Genomic DNA, 26,929 nt, shown 5'->3' with positions numbered 1-26,929 from the left:
ATGGAATAGCCTTGGTTGGTGCATCTCTGGACAGTTAATTCTCAAGTTCCTGGAGGGCAGTGACCTCTGTTCAGTGCTTAGCCTCCAAAGCTGGTATGGTTCAAGGAATAATCATTAATTGAACCAACAGCTCTGTAGCTAACAGCGACTCTGGAAGTCTCCTGAAAGTGGACATGGACTGTTCTTGCAGGGCACTCTCAAGAGGAAACACGATTGATACTGATCTGAAACATGAGTAGCTACAAAAGTCTTCAAGTCCCGGGTTTGAAATGATACGATTCGGGGTTTCCCCAGTCAGAGTACAGCTCACTTTCTCATGTCCAATATCTGTACAAGTTCAAGTTGGTAGAAAACACAACTAGAAAAGAACAATGGTGTCAATTACCTCTGCCCTCCTCCCCTCACTCCTGCCATCCCCTCCCATGGCCCTGATATGGAATTTCACACAAAAATTTAAACTGAGATAAAATAGCAACATTTCCCAAATTTCTGCCTCTTTGTTCCAGTTTTGCTTTTGATATGGGGGGGGGGGGCTGGGGAGCGGCGGAGGAAGAATCCAGCTCCCAAGCCTCTCCTCTGCCCTCCTTTTATGGGGGTGGTCTTTAAGGCGCTGAGGGAAATCTTTTTAGGATAACCTCCTTTCTGCTTTTCCTCTGTCAGCTCACTGCCAACCACGCAGTCAGAGGCGGCGAGAAGGCTCCGACCCCGGCTCGGATCCGAGACGGGAGAGGCAAAGATCGCGAAGCCCAGTGCCCCGGAGCTGTCAGGGGCAGGTGACACGGTTGTCGTTGTGGGTTCCCGGGCGCTAACTTGACAGTTTCATCCCCGCCCACTCGCAGGAGAGCGCCAGACCCGGTTCCACGCGCGCGCGCAGGGTCATAAAAGCGGCAGCGGCGCGGAGGCGCGGAGCTCGCCCACCGCCCGAGCCGCGGCGGCACCATGCATGTGAACGGCAAAGTGGCGCTGGTGACCGGCGCGGCGCAAGGCATAGGCAGAGCCTTTGCAGAGGAGCTGCTGCACAAGGGCGCCAAGGTAAGCGCGGCCCCGGGCCGCGGAAACTTGTCTGCCAATGCTGGGGCTCGCCGAGGGGCTGCTGGGGAGATAGGGAGGCTGCGCCCGAAGTTCCCACCTTGCCAGTTCCAGAAGCGGCTGGGGCTGAGCCTCTTCAGCAGACCCCGAAAGCGACTGGGAGAGAACCTGAACTTTAATTTCCGAATTTCAGGTCCCAAAGCGGCGCGTCTTGTTTTTATTCATTGTTTGTTTTTATTTATTGTTTGCCCGTCTGTCTCGCGATCTGCGCAGGACCTCGATTCCTCTCCTCTTGTCTGTAGGTAGCGCTGGTGGATTGGAATCTTGAAGCAGGTGTAAAGTGTAAAGCCGCCCTCGATGAACAGTTTGAACCTCAGAAAACTCTGTTCATCCAGTGTGATGTGGCTGACCAGGAAAAACTGAGAGGTAAGACAGGGGAATCAACGCATCAACGCCGAACACGCCCAGAACAAGCAACAACCTGAAGGCAGCCGGGGCCTCAGTGTGGGCAGCTCAGCTACCTCCGGAGAGCAGCTACCTTTAAGCTCCAGAAGATAGCTTGGACTGTCAGGTTTTCTACCGACACCCCAATAGCCATAAAACTTAAGGAAAACCAAGACTGCTTGAGAAATTCTTTTATTTTAGTTATTTGGCAGCACATGATGTAATCAAAATTCCTCTGTGTATTCAAAGACAGTGCTGCTACAGTAATTATTAAATGATTGAAATTGCAGACTAAACTTGGAAGGTTATAGCATGCCGTGGCAAACAACTTCTCCCAGAAAGCTGGAAGACATAGAGTCCAGTGTTGACAATGTAATGTAGCCGTGTTTTTCTTTTAAAACATATTAGTATACAAGTTCAAGGATCATCATAGACATGCTAGATGCTTTTAAACAGATGTTCTCTCTGGTTTTTCCCCTGTGAGATGGTACTTGAAAATAAATCATAACTGTACTGCAGCATTAGAATTGCAGAAGAAAAGCCTCTATCAGCCTTTCCTCAATGCTTTCCTGTTTCCCTCTACTCACTTAAAATAGACCAATCTACTTCTGAAAGAGCAGGAGCAATATTGGTTTGGACAGTAAATGGATTTGGTCATGCAGAAGCCCAATAGATTTGCATAAAAATGCATTAAAGGGGGAAAAATAGGAAAATAAATATGTGTATTTCACAAAGTATTATTCAAATAGACTGAGAGAATTATTAGGTGCATTCTTCATCGAAGGGTCACAAAACTTCTATAAAATTCACTCCAGTGCTTGGAGACACTGAGGTGTGAATTTCGTTTAAGATTTTGGATGTTCTGTAAAAAGTGAAAATGGGCTGGTGTGTTCAAGAAAGTGTTCCCCTACACTTAAGGGAAAATTTTTTAAAGGAAATGATAATATCTTAATGTAATTAAAATGAAATCCATGTAATCCATAACATGAATTACAAACATAAGTAGGACAGACCTGTAAACTCAATACTAGTGGAACATATTTTGCTAGAGGATTACATTTTGTGGATTGCACATGATATTTTAGATCAAGGATAGTCGTGTCAAATCTCAACATCCATGCTGATGGAACAGGAAACAGTATAGATAATCTGAAAGCCATTTATGTAGTTTCACATGACATTTAACCTTAATTGTTTTACTTCCCAGTATTTAAAATTAGTATCTTGACCGTACACACATTCCTTAAGGATAAGTGATTGTGGAGGAAGAAACTCAGAAACATAATAACTGGCAAGGGAAGGCATGTTGGTTATGAGAAATCCACATGTTGTCTGGACATAAGGATTATTTTGCATCTAAAGAAAACATAGCATTGACCCTTCCAATTTCAGGATTTAATGCTGTCTATGACTTTTTTTTAACTGTTCAGACATGTGGCCAGGAGCAGCTTCATTGCAATCATAAAAATACAGAGGTGAAAATGTTCTTGGAGATTATCTAGACACAACTCATTTTACAGTTGAGCAAATCACAATGCAGAGAGGTTGGGTAATTTATTCAGAATACCACAGCATATAAATGTCAGAGTGAGGGATAAGTGTAGGTCACTTGAATCCAAGACTCAGTGGTATGTCAGAAATTTTACATTGATAAGGGGGATGCAGTGGAAACCAGAATGAGGAAAGGAAATTAAAGGAGAAGCAATTGGGCAGACATATTTAAAAACCTCATTTCCTATACAAAGGAGCCATTGAAGTAGAGCTTTGAAGAGAGGAATATACTTTGAATGGAAAGAAAGAAAAATAATTTGGTACTTCATAAATTATTTTCTACTGGAGGACCTTTTCCTCCTCTACTGGAGAAATCAATTATGAAATCATAAGGTGTAGTTTAAAAATTCCATGAAAAAGTAGATCAGTTTTTATTTTTATTGTTGTATTGTTTTCCATTCCAGTAGAGTGAATATAAAGGGGGCATATTAGAAAGTCTTGGCAATGTTTTTGCAATTAATCTGCATTGTCATCCATTTGGGAACTGATTAATCCATGCCCTTCCAAATATGTCTTGTAGTTTTTAATAATACTTTGATTTTGTTTTGATCAAAATAAAGTTTGTATTAAGCTACTTTTTTAAAGTAACTCATATGTTGGCCTGGAGATCTGGAAGCACATTTGTGTCATGTGGATGAACAACCAAAATGGTCATCTATGGTCCCAAGTAATAGAGATAGAACCAATGGAAGAAGATCCAGGGAAACAGTTTTTTAACTCAATAGAGCGATACAAAAAGCTGTTTAGAGAAATACTGAGTTTCTTGATACTAAGACGGTAAAGCATAGATTGGATTAGCTACGGAAGGTTTGCAAGGACTAGGTAAGTTATTGGATATTGTAATAACGAGGTAAATTATTGAAAATTGATATTGGTTTTCAAGCTTCAAAATTTTTGCAAACTTTACCCTGGTTGAACTAAGTTTTATAGAAACTAGGAATAATGGTAAGAAAGAGAAAAGAATGAAATAGTAAACCTCAAAGTTACAGTAGTCAAATAAAATCAACTGTATGAAAAGTAGGATATTAAAAATCCCAGAGTGATCATAATGGATCTGAGTACACAAGAAGACTTGTGTTACTGTAGCACTTTCTGAGCATAATATGGCTAATTAAAAAGGATGTTTGTCATAGTCTAAGCCACAGAGGTCCAATAACTTCTTAGGAACAGAAAGATGCTGGCTGTCCAAACTGACTTCAAAGAGCTCTTAGCTTAGGATGCTCAGTTCTCTAAAATTTAGTCCATTAAGTTTCTGTTCATAGAAATTTAATGTGAGACAGATCACCTAGGGATCTTGTTAAGATTCTGATTCAGTAGGTGTGTGGTGGCCCGAAATTCTGGATTTCTAACAAACTTCCAGGCAATATGAATTGAGGCTGCTGGGAGAAGCAAAATATTAATTCACAGCCTATGAATCTAAATTTCATTATGAGGGAAAGATAAGTAAAAATTCATTTTGTGGCAGGGGATATGATTTATATGTATATATGGAAAGTAAGGAAGTATCTATAATGTCCTTTTTTTTTTTTTAATTAGATACTTTTAGAGAAGTTGTAGACCACTTTGGAAGATTGGACATTTTGGTAAATAATGCTGGAGTGAATAATGAGAAAAACTGGGAAAAAACTCTGCAAATTAATTTGGTAAGCTATCTTAGTCATGTTTATTTCCTAAAATTATTTACTAAAGTAATGTTTACAAAGAAATAAAAGGTTCTTATATTCATAGAACCAAAACAATCACTATAATAGCTCCAAATAGAAATAGGGACGTTACAAAAAGCTAGGGAAAAAAAGCATTTCCTTTTACAAATAGGGGGACATTTGAGACTTTTCATTATTAAAATGGATGTCTTAAAATATTACAGGGAAATAAGGAAAAAAATGCACGTAGTTCCTTGCTAAATCAGGGATTGGCAAGCTGTGGCCCACAGGGCAAATTGTCCTGCCACCTGTTTTTATCATGACCTGCAAGCTAAAAATAGTTTTTACATTTTTTTAAATGGTTAGAAAAATGTCAAAAAAGAACAATAGTAAACATATGAATATATGAGATTCAAATTTCAGTGTCTATAAATGAAGTTTTATTTGAGCACAGCCACAGTCATTCATTTGTGCACTGTCTATGGCTGTTTTCCTTCTACAAAAGCAGAATTGGACAGACCTACGGCCTTCAGTGCTTCAAATATTTACTACACGGCCCTTTACAGAAAAAGTTTGCCAATCCCCGGCTTAAGTTAATTTGTAAAAAAGTAAATCTTAATTAAATGTCAAGAATATAACAGAAAACAAAGTTAAAGTGACGATTGAACTTGTAATTATTAAGAAGTTTATCCTGCAGTTCTCTCATTGTTTGACGATTATTCAGCTAGTGTGTTATAAAAAGGTAGAATTAAGAAATACAATTCTTTATCTAAGACACATAATACTGATTTTATCCATTGTATCACAAGTTTGTTTGGTAATCACATTTTATAAACACACTTAACATAAGACTTTGGGGTTTAGCAAAATTCTAGAGCTGGGTTGTGCATCGGGGTCACCCAGCCCTTGGTAAGGTCATTCTTATTGGCTATGCAAAGCAGGCAGGTATAAAGTACAATATAGCCACTGTGTGTTATTAACATTTGGGGAGTGGCCTCCCACTTGATATCCTCCTAGGAGATTATAAACTCTTTTGTTCCTCTCTCAGTAATCACCCCAATATCTTGAACATAGTGCTTGGTCAATAAATGTTTGACTTGAATTTAAATTCCCGTTAGTAAATTGCTTATCTATAATAATAACTTGGCAGGGTTATGAGAAGTACAGTAAGCCACAAAAGAGCTGAATCCCTAAATCCCACTTTGATAAGGGTACAGAATTGCTCCCCAACCTTGACAGATACCTAAAATCCCTTAATCAAGAACAAAGTGAGGTTCTGTTTAAAATTTGTCTCAAGTTGTCCTGGATTATTATATTTCAAAATAATCTTAAAATCTATTTGTCAAGTTTCCCTCAAACTTTTTCTGGGATTCATATCCAAAATATATAATTTACTAATGTGTATAAATATGCTAATATATAAATGTATATATATAAGTTTATAAATATTCTAATCCATATTGTTTGGAGACACTTAACATTAGGACCGTGTTGTCATTCCATATGTAAACAGGGTAAAACTATAAATATTGTCTGGCCCTCTTTAAATATCCTTCAATCAAGTTTAATTTTTTTCTCCATAAATCTTGTGCATTCATTGTGAGGATAATTCCTAGACACTTCATAGTTTTTCTTCTGCTACAAATAATTTCATCCTTTCCATTACAATATCTGATTGGATGTTGATGGGATAGAGATTGACCTTGAGTTTTAGGTTGATCTGGTGAATTCTAATATATCACCCTGTTGATTTTCTTGGATTTTTTCCTCTACATGATCATATCACCTGCAAATAATGACAAATTTTTGCTTTTCTTTTCTTCAAATCTCTTGGGCTCTAATTTCCTTTCCTTGTCTCACTGAGGAAGCCAGAATTTCCTGGACAGTTTTGGTGATTATAAACCACCTGTTCCTGTGCCCAGACTTAAAGGGAATATGTCATAGTTTCTTAAATAATTATTATGTTTGTCATCAGGTTTTGATATATAGACTTTATCTAAGTAAAAGTCCCCTCCCCTAATTTTATAAAATATATTATTAAAATAGGTATTGAACATGACACCTACTTTTCCTGAGATGAGACAATTCTATGATTTTCTTTACTGTTAGGATAATAACAGTGAAATAAAATGGAATATTTTCTGACTACAAATCATACTTTCATATCTTGGATAAATCTTACTTTATTATGGTAAAATAATGTTCATTACCCCATTGAATTTATTAAATAATATCTAATTTTATATATTTGTATCTGGGCTTATAACTGACGTTAGTTTATATTTTCTTTCTTTCTTTTTTAAAGCGGCTATAGTTTACAGAAAGATCAAGCAAAAAGTACAGATTTTCCATATGCCACCCCCACACACACACACTCAGTTTTCCCTAGTATTAATATTTTGCATTAGTGGGGTATGTTTTTTATAATTGATGAACCAATATTATTATATTTATATCACTAACTAAAGTCATAGTTTATATTAGTGTTCACTCTGCATTTTACAGTTCTATGATAGATTTTTAATTGTGCTAACATACCTACAACATAAAATTTCCCATTTTAACCACTTTTCTTTTCTTATAATGTTCCTATTTGGTTTGGTTATTATATCTTTGCTTATTTTTATCTCCTTAATTCATCAGTTTCTGAATAGAATGTGTTCATATATCTAATGACAATTGTTAATTTTCCTACCTTTCTCAATTCGGACTCTACATATTATAAACCTTTGATGATCATTGATCATAATTTCTTGAGCTTTGGTTTCTTTAAAATAATGGTTATACCTCTCTTTTGCTGCTTATGATAATTTTGATCCATTCTCTATTTTCAAATATAAAATCACTTTCCCATCATTTTCTTTTGGCTCATATTTGCCTAGGTATATCTTTTTCTATTTCCTTACTTTGAAAATGAGACTTTTTGTGTTAAATGCATCTCTCATTGACCGTATATTGTATGATCTTATTATTTTAATCACATTTGAGAACATCTGTCTTGATTTGTGAATTTAAGCCATTTATATTTATTTTTACTCTTCCAATAGGACTTATTCTTCCACCTTAGCACATATTTTATATTTTTGCCAGGTTTTCTTTTTGTTTTTGTCCATGTCCACTTAAATTTTTTCTGTTGGAAATAAAACTGCACATTTTATATTTAATCTTTGCTGGTTGTCCCTGACATATTTAAGAACCATACTTAATTACATCCTTTGGTTTCCTGATAAAACAAAAACTTTTGACTTTTTGGGGACATGAACTGGGAACGTAGGACATTTTTAGAATAGGTTTTTATAAGCATATGACTCTCTCCAAAACCACATAAAGTGATGAGAAATTTTTTGAACCAAGCTATCCTAGTAAAAAATCACAAATTGCACAGCAGCTTTCTACCTCTGGCATCACTAATGCTGTTTTAATAGCTTCTTCATTAGTGTCTGTAAAGAATTTCATAAAGGACACTAGCATATAAAGTTCTTATATTCAATGCATTCATAATAGACAACTGATCATGTCTTTGCTCTGAGATACACAATGTGGAACAATTAGAATCAATAGAAAGAAACATGAAAAGGAAAAAAGTGAGGTGATTATCACAAAGGTAGTAGGATTTGAATTATCTCGCTTCATCCTGCTGAAAGGGAATGTTTACTTTAATATAGTTTATGTGAATAAACACCTGCTTCAAGATGGAAAGCACCCACATCATCTGTAAATAGGAAATTCTGGAAGACCAGGGGAATTTTACTGTGACCCTTTGGCTGCAACCAACTCTACTGATTCCTTCCCATTGAAGTTTAGCCTGCTTTTATATTTCTTTGGACTCTGCTGACATAGGCCACTCCTTAGCTTAACTCCAGGGACATAGAAAGAACAAGAAATAGCCTTTGTTACTCAGATATAACTGGAGAACCTCTCACTTCCCCTCCTACCTACACCCTCTGCAATATCCTTCCAACTTGATTATCTCTTTTACTATAATGCAAGTATTTGTGTGTGGTTTTCACAGTCATTTATTTTTAGACTCTGCTCTGGATGTAATTTGCCTCCTCCTGTCTTATACAATTATATGAGTGCTCTTTTGCATGTTTTTCTGTTACCGTCCATGTTAGAGGATAATCACCTAGATAAAGGACCACACTATCTCTCCCTGTTCTGAAATCTTAAAAAGCATATCTATATCATTCTCATAGAGCTCACCATTTTAAAAATTTTGTTAGAGTTATTTTTATACATGTGTAATTTGTGCTAGTTTACAATAAGTTCTTCAAGGCAGAAAACTGTTGTTTTGTCTCCTTAGAGTAGATGTTCAAATAGTATTTGATGGAAACATAAACTGGCATAACATGGTATTTTGCATACCTGGGTATTCATCTCTGGGTTTTAGTACCTTGTCTGGAAAGTTTCCTAATACATCAGTGTTGCCAAACAGTGTCATCTGTCTCTCCACTTTTACTCCCCACCAAACTTACCCCTTCCTCATTCTTTGCTCAGCTGATCGTCCCACTCATCCCACACAAGGAACACACAAAACCTCTTCCCAATCTTTTATTTCCCCTTAGGCCATTCTGTGGTTCCTTCTTAGTCTGAAGCTAACAGCAGCACCCATATTTGTAGCTACTAAGAGCTCACAAGGAATGTTCAGGAATGAATGAGTCTTTGCAAAACTAGCAAAGGCCCCTCTGGCAGTTGGGCTGAGGCAGACTTAACTTTGATAATGCTATCCTGTAGTGTACTTCTTTTACTTTAACTTGTTGAAGATTTACTAAACCAAAATAATTCATTCCCACTCAGGTGGATTTATAATCTAATTTGAACATACAACTAAACATGTATTCAATCCCTCTGTGCTAGTATAATCATATAAAAATTTTAAAAAGCAGATAGCTAATGCTGGTGTTTTTTTTTCAAAAATACACTTGTTTACTAAAGATTCACATGGGAAAGGGTATGCAGTTGACATTAGTCAAAACTAGATTTGAATCCTAAATCTACAATTTATAAACTGTTATTTAATTTCTCTGATCTTGGATTTCACAGTTAGTGAAAGGAGAAGTAGTCTCCTTTCCTCTAAGGACTGGTAAGCTTAAATGAATTATAATTTATGTGAAGCACCCAGCACAGTGCTACTATACAGTACTAACTCAGTAATTTCCTTTTACATTCCAAAGTATCAAAACCAACATTTTTTTCATTCCTAGTATCTCATTTCTATGTGAGGTGGCTTTCCCCGTTCTATGCTAGCTCTAATGAAGAACCGAGAAAACAGGGAGAAACAGTGTTGTCAAATGTTTCCTTTTCAACACAATTTCAATTTTAATACTACATGAAAAGTTTTCTCTTCATGACCAAAAATATTGATTAAGAATTTATTGTCATTTTGTCAATAATTGAATTTAAATGTATTCTCTATGTGAAATTAGACATAGGATTTTCTTTTCTAACTACAAAATTGTAACTACCTTCACAAAATGGGCTAATATAAAATTATGGGTTCTAGCTATTTTGTGTTTATGGCCAGAATATGTCTGTAATTTATATTTTCTTTTTTACCTGAATGCTTGATACAATGACCCATACAAACTTTTATAAAGGACAAAAAATATTTAGTATCTTAACAGGAGACATTTAATTCTATGGTTGTCTGACAATTCCTTTAATAAATGATCTGGGATAAGGATAAGATTGTTAGAGTAAAGGGGTGAAAAATATCATATATGCACATTCAAAATATCATATATGCAATCATAAGGATAAGATTGTTAGAGTAAAGGGGTGAAAAATATCATATATGCACATCCAAGACCTTATCTTATAGGTTCATCCTAAGAATACTTTTGTTTGAAGAGATACTCAGTTTACCAAATCATGGGTGAGAAAAATAATTCCTTGCACTCCTCAGCCAAAGACCTGCAAATATATCCTGTTTGTTTTTTTTTAAATTAAAAATAAAGCTTAAAGATTCCTTAATTTTCTATCTGGCTGCATTTTGTAGATGTTGAAAACTCAAAAGCAGATTGTCAGCAAAGCTGTAAATACCTGAGAATAAAAGCATAGCGCCAATACACCTAAATAGAAATTCTGTTCAGACATGCTGGAGACTTGGGCAGAAACTAACAGAATCTAACTGACTTCAGTAATTTCAGCCATCTACATTTTTTTCATCTTATATAAACAATTAATGCTTTGTTTTTCCTTTTTCGAAAGGGATTATGTAGAGATTTTACTCATTCTCCCTAAGCCTACTTAATATCAAACTGACACATGGCTCAAGTGAATAGATCTTTAATTTACTTTCTTGTTCTAGAACTACTATTAGGTAGAAGAAGCATCTTGAATGCATGTCAAGAAAACTCAAAAAGGACTTTTTAAAATCTTAAAAAGAAGGTAAATACCAATATATGCCCACAGTTTCAGAATCATTATCTATTGTGTCATTTTTCTCTATAGTATTGTAAAGCATTGAAAATAGTACGAATTAGGATGTCAAAAAGAAATTTTCACTTAACGTCTGAGCTCAAAAGGAGAGGAATTCTTAACTCTAAAGGATAAAATAAGGTTTCAAATATAAGTTTCAGCTAACAAGAATTCGTAGTGATGAATTCTTAAATGCCAGGATAAAAACAGGAAAAGTTCCTACACATGGAGATAATTAGCAAAGCAGATTAAGCTATGAAAAGGGTAGTGCAAGCAGTGAATAGAATTAAATGAAAGATAGACGTTACTGAAGATCATTTGTGCAAATAACAGAAATCCCCACTCAAACTGGATTAAACAGTTATGTGATCTCACATAAAACAGAGTTTAGGATTGCTAAATCTGCAGCTCAGTGACATCATCAGGACTTAGTTTCTTTTCCTCTCTCCTACCTGCCATCCTTCATGATGGTTTCATCTTCAGGATGCTAGTAAAATGACTGGTAGGTCCAACTTTCACACCTCTAGACAGCAATGTAAAGTGGATAATGTAACATCTCTTTCTGGTTTTCTCAAGAGCAAATAAACTTCTCTTAGCTGCACTCTCCCTCCCTCAAACTGCCCCACTCCCCTCCACCAACTCCCTTCAGGTATCTGGCCAGGAAACACGGTTTCATGCCTGTTCCTAATCCAATCACTGGCAAGGAGAATGGGATTTTTATGACCGAATTAAACTAATCAGTGTCTACACTAAATGGAGAGATCACCTTCCTCTGTTTTACAGGAAGCAGAGGTAGATACAAAAGCAAAATACAGTAAAAAAAGAGGGAAATAAAAACTATGAAGGAAATCAAAGGTATTCCCAATTATGTATTCCAAGATCCAAGAGAATTAAGCATTAAGAGAACTATATCCTAAGAGAAGGGTAAATAAATTCTGTATCCAATATCTAGAAAAGATAAAGACCCTTTGAAGATGCTGAGAACCAAGTTAAAGTAAATGTTGAAGTACAACCATTAGCATAAAATCTCATATCCAGCAACACTAGTGAAGTTTTGCAGTGTTATCATAGGCTCCACAAGTGTTAGGCAAACAGAATCCAGGAACAGTGACTAGCTTAAAAAAAAAAAAGAAAGACAAGTAAAAGAAGACCAATTTTCAAAACCTAGGCACTGATAATATTTGCAGAAATCTCCCTAGGTGTCTGGATTAGTAGTGAAAACTTTGATGTGTGCATAGATGATAAAGGATAATGACTGTGTTGTTTTCCCATTTATGCCTCTGGATTAGGTTTCTGTTATCAGTGGAACCTATCTTGGCTTGGATTATATGAGTAAGCAAAATGGAGGTGAAGGTGGCATCATTATCAATATGTCATCTTTAGCAGGTAAGGACAGTTACAATGTTCATATTATCAATCTCGTATCAACAGTTTGGACCACAAAAATAAATCTTCATAGTATATTTATTGTCCCTTTGTGTTTGAAATTGAAATTGTAATTGATTTTATTTTTAATGGTTCTCAGGAATTTTCTGTGGCATAATATAACAAATTTTAACTCTATGTTTATTTCAGTTATTTTAAATTGTGGCTTTTTATGTTATTGCACTGTAGTACTATTAAAGAATATATATATTTATATATATATTTACAGAGTCACTGTTTTTCATAAAGGTTGTTGTAAGACTCCTGAGCAATAAACATGTGTAAGCAGTTTTGACAAAGTAAAAAGTACTGAAACAAAGCTAATGTATCTCTACACCCATGTGATTTTAATAAGAAAGACATGAAATTTTTTAATATGGCATACATGTTAGTCAGTACATGATAAACTGCTATAAAAAAATAGACCCAAAAATGCAATATAGTAAATATAGTATAAACTAAATTCCTCACTCATTTATCAGCCCAGGGCAAGATTCTTATGGGCACCTCTCTTAAATGCAGTCATTTGGAAAACCAGGCTGGCAAAAGCTCTGTCGCCTTCACCGTGGAGCTTCCAATCACTGTGGCATTGATGGATTCTTTTCCCTCTAACAGAAAAAGAAAAAGAGCAGGGAGGGGCATGCCCGTTCTTTTAAACCCCCAGCCCAGCAATGGCAAATGTCACTTCACTCACGTTCCATTATAGAACTTGGTCTCAAGGCTCAACTATCTACCAACTAGTCTGGGTAATATAGGGTGGCTGGTACCTAAGGAACAAATGGATTTCAGTAGAGAGCTGGTCATCTGTGCCACAATATGCAGTCTAAAACTATGTATAATTTAATATCAGCTGATATTGTGTTACTTAATAGCAGTTACAAACTTTAGGCAGGAATTTTTGGAGCAACTTACCCAAGTAACTTTATTTTTAAAATTCTAGAAGATTTAGTGCAAAATAAAAGTTGAGTAAATACCAGCATACTAGTGCAAAAAAAAAATTCTAGAAGAAAATCTTAATAATTCTTGAATAGTTAAATGAAATGATGAAATTTAAGAAGTCTGATTAATATTGACAGCAAGTCTAAACTATTTCTGTCCAAAAATAGTGAATCTTCCTTAAATTATCTGGTTGGCTTCAAATAGTTCCCATTTCAGAGTAGTTCCCAACCATCACTCCATCCTCTACCTCCCAGCCCCAGTACTCTTATGGGAGTCAGGCTTAGAAGCACCTGTGACTTTAACCATTGTTTGCCTCTAAGATTTTCTCATTTCTCTGGGGAATCACTATCAGATGGTCCTTAAACCACTCTGTAAACCTGCTACTAATAGGGATTTAGAAATCTCCTTCTCTAGAAATTTTCAAAAATGGACTAACATCTCTGGTTGCTTAAAAGCAAAATGATAACCCTAAAGCTAATTCTATCAGACCTAATTCTATCAATTTTCAGGGCAATCTGGTTCTTTTCCTTAATATTCTCTGACATCTACTCATAAATGATAACATTTCAATTTTAAAGATATATTAAAAGGTAAGACCATGGCAATATTTGAAAGAGAAATGTGACTCCAGAGAGAGCCAGACTTTAGTTTTGGGGACCAGGGGGATCAAGTGCTAAAGGTAAACAGGCAAAGCTACATCTATAACTTTTTGAGAACAGTCAAAAGAAATATATATATAGATTATTGGGGAATTGGCAAGAAATACCAAAGATTTTATTAAAAGTGTAAATGCAAGTATCCTAGGTTAGTGATCAAGAGATAGTTCCATGGATTCTTGCTATAAAGGGAAGAGGGCTAGCAAAGTTTGGAGAACAATGAACGCTGTACAGGAAGCTCCTTGCCCTTATGTCACTCAGGTTTCATTCTTGGGGAGGCTGGAAGATCTCAGGGCTCAATCAATTTAGGACTCCCTGGGAAAGTTCTCTACCTTAAGAAAAATTCTCACTTGCCCCAAAGAGCAAGAATGTACTGCTGCTGTTTATCCAATTAAAAATATTTAAATAAGTAGCAGCAATTTACATTTATTGAGCACTTACTATTTATCTGATACTGTTTTAAACACTGTGCATGCATTATCTCATTTAATCCTCACAACACCGCTGTGAAATTGATTCTATAATTTCCATTTTGCAGATAGACCAGGGAGCATAAGTATCTTCCCCAAGTTTACACAGCAAGTAATAGCAGGACTGGAACTCAAACAAAAGCAGCGTGATCCAAGATAGTGTTAACCACCACCCCATTATCTATCTTTTGTGTCTATGAGTTTGTCAGTTAATTTATCTCTTTATCCATATCTATCTCAACCTAGCTGGGAAGTCAAAGAAACTGAAATCCTGTGACCTTCTATGAACCAGTGAAATTTGTTAGTCTATTCAGGCCTTGTGCTTCAATCTCAAGTCTACAATTACTAAATCTTCAGCAAAATCTTCAGCTCTTGCCCCATTTGACACATAATGAAGTCCTGAAAATATCTGGGGAGCTTACTAGCATCACAAGTCAAAACATGCCATTGAGAAAAGCATTTAAGGCTTACAAGTTAATGTCTGCTTTGCTTGCTTAGCTAAGAGCTTTATCACACTACCGGCTGCTGGGTATTAATTCTATGCTAACTTACCTCAGGTCTAAAATTTGGAACATTGTGTGGGTCATTCTCTAGGCATCCAGATAAAACAGCCAGTGGATATAAATTCAATGATGAGACTGTTTCCATTTAAAATGAACTTTCCGTCACTATTATTGTCTAAATTTTATGAATATCATAGCATTCCAAGCTGCTTCTCCCTATGATATCCATCCCAACACACGGGGCAACCCTGTTTAAAATGGTTAAGTGGCTTAAGTTTATCATTGCCCATTCTGCTTGATTTGGTTCACTGTCCAGTTTGGAAGGTTACCCTCAGCACCCTCCCATTTTAATTCCTAACTGCACTTACAGTCTTTCCTTGTTTCCACTGACCAACCTGGACAGCCCCTGCTAACTTGCCTCCCACCCATGACTGGTCACTAACATGCCTTTGTCTCACAAACAGTATTAAAAAGTATTGCCTTGACTTTTAGCCACTCACCAAGAGACTCTGTTCTTCCTGTGAGATTAGTTTGCAAAATTCAGGCTATTGTGTTAATGCAAAAAGATAAAAGAGGACCCCCTCAGTTTTTGCCCTTTCCTCAGAAATGATGTCAACAATTTTATGCCCTTGAAGTCATAGCATGTAGGTAGAGATCAAAGGACCAAAAAAAGTCTGAGAAGTTACCAATTTCAAAGTATTTCTAATGGTTGCATCCTAATGGTTTGTGTTTTCCAAATCTTCCTTCCTCACAGACTTTTCCTTTTTCCCCCCTACTGTTCACGTGATTAAAGCAACAGCTGTGGGTGATAACTCAATTCAACCAGGGTCTGGCCACACAATCTCTTACATAGACTCAGTGGAGTCTTTTACTGTCCTAAGAAAACCTTAAGTTGACACACTCGTTTGGGCAGAGAAGTTAATGAGTAATGACGACTGACGTAAAGAGAGTATCAAATGCAATTAATAAGTATAACAAACAGAGGAGGAGCTAAAGTGGAGAATGATTCCTCAGCGCTTTGAGGGAAGGGTGTGCTCTAGTCTGGAGCCCCAGGAGTTGTTCTGGTCATGGTTAACCACATGGACTCATCTATCTGAACTTTGGACTCTTAAACATGATACACAAGCGTGTGCTCATTTTGCTACATCCATTCTTAACCACTTTTTTTTTAAGCAACAGAAAAGAACAAAGAATGAAGTGTGGTTTAAAGCAGCTGTGCCCCCAAGACATCCTATAATAGTCAAGCGTGCTTCTTACATTATGAGTTGCTTCAAAGTGTGGAAAAGGAAAAGTAGTTCTTGTCACAGGAAAAGGATGTTGGTGAAACACTAAGAGAAGCTTTTTGAGAATTAACAATCACTGGACAGTGGTATTAGATTTCTCATTCTGGGAAGATTTTGATTACAGAAAATGGAGTGGCTTTATGGACTCATATGTCAATTGTATGTCATGTCACAGTGTAAACTGTGACTTACTAATGGCAAAGATGAGAAGAGAGGAAAAGCCGCATCAGATAAGGTGTTCCATTATGGGGAAAACCACATGATGAGGAAGTTACTTTGGTCATGAACATAGATAAATTGTCACTAATTTTCCTGATTTCCACATATTAGAGAAGTGATGGTTGAAATCAGAAAGATGATTAGATAGTCTGTTCTTTGGTTTTAAAGGAAATATGAAAGCTTCAGCTGCCTGCTTTTTACCAGAGCTGCTGAGCTCAAGGGTAGCATGCAAGGATCAGTACCAATAGTCCAATTTATTTTCCGAAGTTGAGTATTTTTAGCACTTCTATATGGTCCATGTCACATAATTTATATCCATTTCAAAGCAAGTATGTTTGAGAATCTGGTACAATTTCCCAGTTTGAGCAAGTTTCACAGTTTGCACATCATCATTTTGGGCTTTTTACCTTTTATGAGATGTAGATGTTAAAGTTGGCTTTTGTAAATTTGGTCAGAAAGTATGTTAAGGATAGAGGAACAAATGTGGAAGTGGAGATTAAATTTTATTTTTGTAAATGGCTTTCTTATTTTTTCTAGAAGTGCATATGTGATTTGGGGTATTTTAAATACTGTTTTATAATTATCTCATCAGTCAATGGTTATTTGGTATTATTATCTGTCTGGTTGTAGAAAACATTTCTTTGTTTTGTGGGTAGAATTTCTCCCGCTACTGATATTTTTTTCCAAATTTACAGTTATGACAGACATAAACCTACTATTAGTTAGACTTGGTGTGTTTTGGAGAGAGCCATTTTATGTTTTAGAAAGTAAACTTGCACAATGTTGGGACTTGAATAATTATTGAAAAATACTGTTCTTAATTTTTTAAATATTAGGTATCCATTTTTAAGCATGAATAAAAGATCACTTATTATATTAAACAAAATGGTATTTCTTCAAAATAGAGACTGCTCTCTCATTGTGGAAATTCTTTTGCGGTGGTGGTGTTCTTGTTTTTACTATTTCTGTAAAACAGTTTTCTTGGCCTTAGTATTTACTTTTTATGCCACTGGCTTGTCTAATATGGAAAAAAAAGTTTACTGGTAAATCTTACATCCTTAACATTGAAACAAAACAATATCCCCATATTTATGAAAATTAATTTGCAAATATTGTGAAAACCAAGATTCTTTCTAGCAGCTGGTTGTGCAAGTACCACATTGGTAAAACTCCCATGAAGTTCATATGAAATGATCTGTCTGTTCAACCAGTGAAATTCCACCCTGCACCATGGCTCCTTCCATTGGTTTTACACAATTCAATTGAGTATATTTTAAATATTACTTTATTATTCTTTGCTCTTAATCGGTACTAATTAGGTAGTTCTTAAATAAATGTGCTTCTGTAAATCCTTTTGAATTAGGATTAGCAACAGTCCCAGTTTACCAAAGTTCAAAAAACAAACTAAGTTAGGACACTGTACCAGATTTGTGGCATTTTACTGTAAAAGTCACATTTTCATAAAAACATAAAATTTGAAAGAACAAATAAATAAGCTAATGAAGCAATACTTTGAGATGGTTCATCTTAAGGAAAAATGTTTAACTTTAATTTCTATTTATATAAAAATAACAGCAAATAGTAGTGCTTAAACTGTGCCAGGCACTGTTCTAAAAGCGTTTTGCATACATTAGCTCCTTTAAGACTCACAGTAGCAGATAGCTACTGTTACTAACCTAACTTCACAGCTGTTACTTCTTTGAAGCTAACATAGCTCATTCTTGGTAGATTCTAGATTCAGGAGTTGAGATCAGTCAGCCTAGAATCCAAGGTCCAAACCACTATCCTAAAATCCTTATCAACAAATTATATTAAAGGGATTTTTTTTAATTAAAGAAGTTGTAAGTTTAAAGAAAAATCATGCAGAAAAGGCAGAGTTCCCATATATACCACCCCCCAATTATAACACCTTGCATTAGTGAGGCACATTTGTTACAATTGATGAAAGAATATTATTATAATTGTACCATTAACTGTAGTCCATGTTTACACTAGAGTTCACTGTATTGTACAGTCCTATTTTTTTTAATTTATTCTTGTAGCATATATATATCCTAAAATTTCCCCCTTTTAGCCACATTCAAATATATAATTCAGTGCTGTTAATTACATTCACAATGTTGTGCTACCGTCACCACCATCTATTACCAAAACTTTTCCATCACCCCAATAGAAACTGTACAATCTAAGCATTAAGTCTCCTTTCCCCACCCATGTTCCAGCTCCTGCTTACTCTAATTTATTCTAATTAATCAAAAACAGAAATTTTTAAATGGTGAAATATTATAAGAAATAACATTTTGATAAATTGTTCTCTAATTGATTTTAGACGTTTCAATTGAGTATATTTAAAACACGTTCTCATTATACTTGGCACTTAATTGGTATTAAATATCTATTTCTGAAATGAATTCACTCCTATAAATCCTTTTGAATTAGCTAGCACACACTAAATTTTAAGGGAAAACAAACACTAATGATAAATATGACAATAAGTAACCTAATGCTTCCTTTCTGGAGCTCAAGACAGTGGGAGAGGTCCTGGCTGGAATTTAAATTTTGGAATCATCTGTGGATGCACGCTTGTGTGTGTGAGAGAGGGAGAGAGGAAGGAGGGAGGGAGAGGGGGATAGAGAGAGGGGAAGATAAATTTTCACCCACAGGAGTAGATAAGATCACTTAGAGAAAGAGTGTGGGCAGGAAAGCAGAGAAAGCCAGAAACAGAGCTCTGGAGTTTTCCCATGTATTTATGGGGATGGTTGAGGAGGAGGAGCCAGCGAAGGACTTGGAGAAGTAGCTACCAGTAAACATGAGGTAGAAGGAAATTAGCTTAAAGAAGGAAGTGTTTGTTCCAAAGATGCATAATTACTGCTGAAGTAGATATCAAGCAAGATGAAGACAAGAGATTTAACCTTACGAAGAGATGGATCATCTGTAACCTCGATAAAATCTGTTTGGTGTGGTCAGATGACAGCCTGATTACAGCGAGTTGCGGAACAAATGGGAGGTGAGGAAAGAGATGATGAATGTAATGACTCTTGAATACTTTTTGTGGTAAAGAGAAGTGGGGTGGTAGCTGGACAAAGATGTGGAGCCAAGAGAGGTTTTTTTTTTAGATGGGCAATATTGAGACATGTTCATATCTCAATAAGAGGGATCCTCATTTGACTCTGCACTTGTTACCAGTGACCACTCTAGACCTCTTAAAATACTTTCATCTTTAATTTCTGACTCAACTCCTAGCAGGTAGCTGTTCCTCCTACCTCCACGAGTCCCTCCTTCACAGTCTCTTTTGATAGGTCATTTTCCTCTACCAGAAAGGACTGCCAGACATAGTGGCACAGGTTTTGAATGCAAGAACTTTGGGAGACACAATTCACATGAAAAAACACGTGAATTGTCCACAGAGTCTGCCATGCATGCCTGCACAACTCTATGTACAGACCTAGATTACCTGCCTCAGAGCAAGTTTTTATTTGGAGCACATAGAAACATTATATTTTGGTGCTGTGGATCTAAGGTAAATAACAGAAGTCTGGTTAACAAATACTGAAGCTAAAATCACAATAGCAGTAATTCTGTATTTGCAAGGGAAAAAAATGGATCTTGAGATCCAATAGGAAACATTGGATTTCTGGAAAAATGTCCACCCCCAACTGAAGTCATTATGTCAAAACAAACAAACAAACAAACAAAAACTGGGAACAGAAAAGTTTTTCATCCTCCATTTATCTTCCACTTTCAAAAGAAACAGGTACAGATGGTAAATTTCTACACTGAGAGTCATTTAGCAAGTTAGGGAAAAAGCACTGCAGATCATGATAGCCCACCCTCCCCTTACCAACCAACTGGAGACATAAACACACACACATGCTGTGATCTGTAAGACTAAGATCCTTCATTCCAGCAGGCCTGACTCTAGAGGTCATCCTTGTGGAGTTTAGAGCCAGAGATGTGAAGTTACGTGGAGTGAGCACACAGGGCATCAGTGCTGGGAGGGGCAGGGAGATGTTTAGAGGGAGTTTAGGGCTGAACTTTAAACAGGAAACTCTATAGGAAAAATAATGAACGGCCCAGTCGTTATTTGGTGGGAGATGAGAAATAAACATGGGATGACAGGCTCTGTGGGGAGAAGGGAAGGAGAAAGGATGTGAAGTGGCACTGGACATCTCCACCTGCAGATATCAGGACATTCCTGAAATGGTACAAGAAAGTTCTCTTTTGAGAAGGTTGTGACAAACTATTTCATCTCATAAATTGTCTTAAATTCTCAAATAAAAATTTTAAATTTTAACAAAAATACAAACAAAAAATAATTATACATCTTTATTTGACAGTCTCCACAACAGAGTATAGTATTTATTCTAGGGGTGTGTGTTGTCTCATGGTAGAGCTGTCAGTGTGGGCCTTTAGTAGGCAGCCTCCACTTTCAAAGAGGTAAACTGAGATATAGGTAGTAAATTTCTACTTTGAGAGTGAATTGGCAAGTTGGAGGAAAAAACACTGCAGATAACTAACCCACCCTACCTGTTTAAAACATAAGAAACAACATATACATGAAATCTACATATACTAAGGAAGTAAAGGAAAGCTCTGTTTAACTAAATTAACTACCACTTGCCTAAATAAAATAATTGAGAAATAGAATTATCTTTAATTGTAATAACCCAAAACTGGAAACAACGCAAATGTCTATCAAGAGCTGAATGGGTATGCAATTGATGGTATATCCATACAACACAATACTATTGAGAAAAAAAAAATTATGAGCTACTGATACATACCATAATGTGGGTGGATCTCAAAATATTTACCCTGAATGAAAAAAGTCAGACAAAGAAGAGTGCATATTGTATGCTTCTATTATGGCTATATGCATTCTCTTGATTGTAGTCCTGCAGGTGTCAGAACTTATCAAATGTACACTTTAAATATGCACAGTTTATTGTATGTCAATTATTCCTCAAACAAGCCGTAAAAAAAAAAATAAAAAAAAAAAAGCAGCTTCATCTCTGGATGTATGAAATTGATTTCTTCTGCCTTTCATCTAATTTTAGAAACTAAAAACAATGCAAGGGTAAACATTTTACAAGATAGCAGTGAAAATGTCATTAGCATGTTACAAGAAGATTCATAAAACCAAGTGCCATTTTAAAAATGTAAACAAATTTTTTTCACATTGTGATTGCACTTAACAAGTCTGTCTTTAAAGAAATTTATTTTGTGCTTGCTACTTAACAGAGGGAACAAAACAGAAGTTGATTTATTTCATGTCTACTATACTTTGAGTTAGGTTGGGTTCAGGAGTTCAGCACCTCAGCATATGTAACAGGAATTCATTCCAAATTCATCTTTGACAATATTTATGAGCAGTGCCCTTGTGTTTTTTTGTGACTGTGTCAACTAGCTTACCTCTGGTTAAGGTTTGCTCTGCATTTCCTGCCCTAGGTGAACACCATCCTACAATGCCTGCCTTCATCTCATAAAAATTTAAGGGGTGGGTAAAGCAGGGTCTAACTTACAAGAACCTAGTAGCAGCAACACCTGGTGACAGCTACTTATTCCTTTAGTCTCGTGCTCCTAAAACATCTATGTACCCTGTGGAGACATCATAAATTCTTGTTGACTAACACTGACGAACTTAATTAACTTACACATTTTACCTGACCTAAAACAAAACAAAAAGAGAACCAACATGTTACAGTACTTTGAGATCACTGGGTGGAAGCACTGTGTGTGATCTACCATCCTCAGGGATTTAAACTGCTCTTGAGCAAACAAAGTTTATAAATGGAGACCTGGCAGGCACCCAGGAAGTGGCTAAGATCTGCATTTACTGCTGAACTTTGGCACAATGCACTGGACTGATTGGTGGTATTCTGGAAATACTTAACTCGGGTGGGGGTGAGCACGTCTCAGAATAATTTAGTATTATTAGCATGACATCTGATACTAACATTCTAGTAATCAGGGATCACTGTTTCTTGACTCAGAGAAATCACAAATTTACAAAGAGCTGCTAACATGAGTATCAAAGCATTAGTTAGAAAAACTGGCACAAATGACTCAGGTTAAGAGTTTGAGTGTTGATTAGATAGGGAATTGGCAATTATGAGACATAAGTTTGTTAGCATTAGTTACCACAGTAAGATAGGTTTTTCTTATTTTTCTTGTTTTGTTTCTTTTTGAAATATTGGGGCTGAGCCGAATGGTAGGGGAGAAAATATTATACTACTTTTTCTGCAGATCCATGAATATAATCAGATTCTTGAGCACTTACTATTGTGTATATGTGGAAAATTATACTGATTCTAAAATTGAATTGTTGACTGCATAATTAAAGGAAATAAAATAGGACCATAAATTTTTAGTTCTGGTTTTCTTTTTTTTAAGTCATAGGGCAAGCAAATCTAAACATTTTCTATGGATCAAAGTCAAACAGTTAACTTTTAATTTTCTTAAATCCTTCGAGGCAGCATTCGACACAGACTGATGACTGCAGACTGGATGTTGCCTTACAGCAAAGAAAAATAATAATCTCCAAGTCTCTCTTAAGCTATTAAATGTCCTTCAGAGATTTTGAAGCCTTAAAAAAATTAGAATAAATACTTTTTAAAATGCAGACTTAAAACTGAAAATTAGTAGTGGTCTATTTGATTTAAGGATCATTCTCCTTGTATTTGAGAGATCATTGACTTCTCTTGATGGAAAGTCAAGAAAAACTTACATAACATTCTTGGCTGAATCCTTAAATATGACTTACCTGCCGTAGGTTCTGGATACTATCATGGAGGTCAGGGGAGGAATAAACTGTACTAAGGAATTTTTTTACAAAGTTGTCTGGTGATTATTTTAGTGTATTTTCCAGATTAATCTTAAATGGGAACAGATGCAATTACTCACTTAAATATTCCTTATTGGGCATATTCTGCTTATTTTTAAGCCAAATTGTTTATGTTTTTTATTTGTTTGTTCCAGGGCTCATGCCTGTTGCACAGCAGCCTGTGTACTGCGCCTCAAAGCATGGCATAGTCGGATTCACACGCTCAGCAGCGGTAAGGATGTAACAACCACAGTATCTCTTTTTCTCTTTCTGTGCATATGTGATACATGGGTTCTATAAAGTAGAAGGGAATAAATTCAGAATTCAAAACATCTGGATAAAAGTTAGAAAAATAATACTGCACTTAAATCTTTATCTGAAATACAGCTTTCAGATCACATAAAGGGCCAAATAAGGAATTGGTCCTTTTAAAATGAAGCGGGCTCTAAACACAGATATGTTAATGAAAAATATCCTATAGATAAACAATAGGGAGATACTCTTTATTTTCAAAGTTCCCACCAAATTGAAAAATTATTAATTTCAGGCTTCCTTAAAGAGAATATACAATATGCTCCAGACATTATTCGTCTTTGGGGATTGGAAGAAAATGAGATAGGGCGCAGGGACTGGAGGGAGGGTGGGGCCAGGCATTTACTTTACAGAGTTGCCAGGGACAATGTCTCCTTGGAGACCTAAGGTGAAAGGATGCCCAGAGCTTAGAAAAATATTGTAGACCAATTCTACCACATGCAACAGCAGCCTGAAATGAGAATGCTTGCTTTTTTATAATAACTGGTAAATGGCAGTTTGGAATGTTATAGTTGTGTTGCAGTTTATTAAGAGGACTTTAGAATCAATGTCCTAAAACTGGCAGTATTCTTAATATTCTCTATTATACAACCCCAATCTATGAAGGAAAACTTGCAACATTAATTCTGGGCCTCAACGTCTTAGCTTCAAGTTCCTGCACAGTTCAGTAGATAAGATTAACTTAGTAAATACGTCTTTTCAGGACATGCCCAGTAATATTGACTTAAAAAATAATTCCTGAGATTTACAAAAATTTATTTGGCACTTTAGGTACGTTTTCTTTTACTTCCCTTGTGCTTGCCAGTCAACCCTGGTGTCATTGTGGGAGGATATCTATCTGGCTAGCACTTGTCACAACAGAGTCTTTTAAATAGCTTTAATTATGATTATCAGTTTGTCCTATGCTATACATTATATATTTAAAAACTGCTGAAACCTGCAACCTTTGCTTCTAATTGGCAGATGGCTGCTAATCTTATGAAGAGTGGCGTGAGGCTGAATGCCATTTGCCCAGGCTTTGTTAATACGCCCATCCTCGAATCCATTGAAAAAGAAGAAAACATGGGGAAATATATAGAATACAAGGATGATATCAAGAATATGATGAAATTCTATGGAATTTTGGAGTAAGTAAGGCAATCGCTCCCTTTATATGACGGAGCAAAGTACTTACCCATACATAAGCAGTAAAAAGTGAAAAAATAAGTTTTTAATTTAAGAAATTAATACAAACTCCAAAGTTTTGGTTTGGCTAACTCTCTCAAAGAAAATATTTTTCTGAATTTCTGAATTTTGCTTTGAAATTAGACAATGCCTTATTAGCATCTTCAGCCATGATCAGATTGAAAAAAAAAAAAAAAGAAGGATGTTTAATTGATTGTGGAGGCAATGGAGGTCTCTGTACCTTATTGCCTAATTTTCAGGAAATAGTCAAATACACACTTTGTGAAATTTGATAGGACCCCATAACTTCAAACATTTTCATAAGAAACACTATTGTTTCAATACATACTTTGATGAGTAATATCTAATTTAGAGCAGTTAGAGGGTTCACAGTACAGTCGTGACTGTCAAGTCAAAAAGATTAGACCATTGGCATGAAGTCCTAACTCCACCGCTACCAGGAACATACTCTTCAACCTTAAGGGGTCTCAGTTTTCTTACGTGAAATAAGGATAATACTAAGTCAAACAGAAATGTCTCAAAGACATAAGTAAGGTGATGCCTGTAAGATGCTTAAAATGGCAACTGGTAAGTAATAGCCATTCCATAAGTGTTAGCTTTAACTCTTCACATTTCAACTTTAATAGTCATTCTATCTGGTGAGTCTAAAAGCTACTGATATAATACAAATGAAAGTAATTATTTTTTCATTGTAAATAGTGAATATCAACCCTTTGCCAAAATGACAGAAGGTTAGGCCTGGAATCTGCCACTGGAGTCATCATATAAATGAGTTAAAATCTAATTGAATAAAAATTGGAAGAAGCAATAGCTTTATGCTGTACATCTCCCTATTGCATGTTAAAGGTGCTAGATTCTTTATAAAATAACATAAAGTGAAATAAAAATGTGCCTCATTCTTGAGTATCAAAATATCAATGTTTCTTCTGCTTTTTAGCCCATCGACAATTGCCAATGGATTAATAACCCTCATTGAAGATGATACCTTAAATGGAGCCATTATGAAGATCACAACTTCTAAGGGGATTCATTTTCAAGACTATGAAGCAAGCTCATTTCAGGCAAAAACTCAGTGAACATTTTATATGTTGGCCATATCTGAAAATTATCACAAATGACATATTCAGAGCATATTTACATTTGTATATAACTTTTTAAATGAAATATTATAGCTTGAAGCTTTTCTTAAATATGGGAACTAGAGAAATTTCCTTCGTGCATTTTATGTTAAGATGTTAATGTTTTTCTAAATGATTAGTTAAACAAATGGATAAAAATATTATAAACTATCAAAAAGATGATGTGGACAAAGGGTAGGTTGTGATTTTTACAATCATATGAAATTAAATGATTAAAACAAAGAATATTCAAGGAATATTCTGCCTTTCTGAAATCTTATTTATATCTGTTGTTTATAAATATTAATGTTTTTCAGAACATCCTTTTAAAAGAGATACTTGAATTGCTAATTAAATCAAGCCTGATAATTAAAAAAAAAAAAACTTATTTTGTTGCTATGGTCACACTTTAAAAGAAGAAAACTACCTACATTGGCAAATGTTTATCAATAATTTTTTACTTATATACCATATTTTAGCTGAAGTTCTCTGCTCTTTAAAGATGTTGCATATAATGGGGCCAGTAGTTAAGGAATAAATTTCAGTGTGGATATATTGAAAAAATCTGATATATGGGAAAACGACAGAATGTGACTAGATGAGACTGTTCATTAACAACTCAGCCTCTCATCTAGGAAAAACACTTCTTTCCTCTCTGCTCACTTAAAAATTTTGACTTACGAAACCTCAGGAATGAAACTTTTTTCAATGCAATTTTATTGAGATATATTCACACACCATATAATACATCCAAAGTATACTATCAGTGGCTCACGGTATAATCATATAGTGGTGCATTCATCACAATCAATTTTAGAACATTTTCATTGCTCCAAAATAAAGAAAAAACTAAAAATTAAAAAGAACACTCAAAACATCCCATACCCCTTATCCCCACCCCCCTACATT

General features: G+C 35.5%; 1 protein-coding gene across 5 annotated transcripts; it reads left to right on the top strand.

Annotated features, from left to right (window-relative positions):
* Positions 1-283: 283 nt before the first annotated feature.
* HPGD (15-hydroxyprostaglandin dehydrogenase) lies at positions 284-26,929 on the top strand. Of its 5 annotated transcripts, XM_037831035.1 has the most exons (7): positions 300-1,032; positions 1,332-1,455; positions 4,561-4,667; positions 12,377-12,473; positions 23,561-23,637; positions 24,681-24,844; positions 25,840-26,929. In XM_037831035.1, the coding sequence occupies exons 1-7, from the start codon at positions 940-942 to the stop codon at positions 25,976-25,978; spliced, it is 801 nt and encodes a 266-aa protein (XP_037686963.1). In that variant the 5' UTR covers positions 300-939; the 3' UTR covers positions 25,979-26,929. The 5 variants fall into 5 exon arrangements, with proteins under 5 accessions (XP_037686964.1, XP_037686966.1, XP_037686965.1 ...); XM_037831037.1 differs by lacking the exon at positions 24,681-24,844 and having other exon boundaries at positions 292-1,032; XM_037831036.1 differs by lacking the exons at positions 23,561-23,637; positions 24,681-24,844; positions 25,840-26,929 and adding an exon at positions 15,835-16,233 and having other exon boundaries at positions 284-1,032.

Source organism: Choloepus didactylus, chromosome 3 (assembly GCF_015220235.1).
Source record: "Choloepus didactylus isolate mChoDid1 chromosome 3, mChoDid1.pri, whole genome shotgun sequence".
Taxonomy (NCBI): Eukaryota; Metazoa; Chordata; class Mammalia; order Pilosa; family Megalonychidae; genus Choloepus; species Choloepus didactylus.
Note: the sequence above shows the minus strand (reverse complement) of the source record. Positions and strands in the feature narration are given on the sequence as shown.

What these genes read in the sequence shown, in the direction of transcription:
- HPGD (XM_037831035.1), top strand. Translation starts at nt 940, where the DNA reads ATGCATGTGAACGGCAAAGTGGCGCTGGTGACCGGCGCGGCGCAAGGC. An exon ending in TGCTGCACAAGGGCGCCAAG is followed by an intron (nt 1,033 to 1,331) that starts GTAAGCGCGGCC and finishes TCTTGTCTGTAG; the next exon opens with GTAGCGCTGGTGGATTGGAA. An exon ending in AAACTCTGCAAATTAATTTG is followed by an intron (nt 4,668 to 12,376) that starts GTAAGCTATCTT and finishes CCTCTGGATTAG; the next exon opens with GTTTCTGTTATCAGTGGAAC.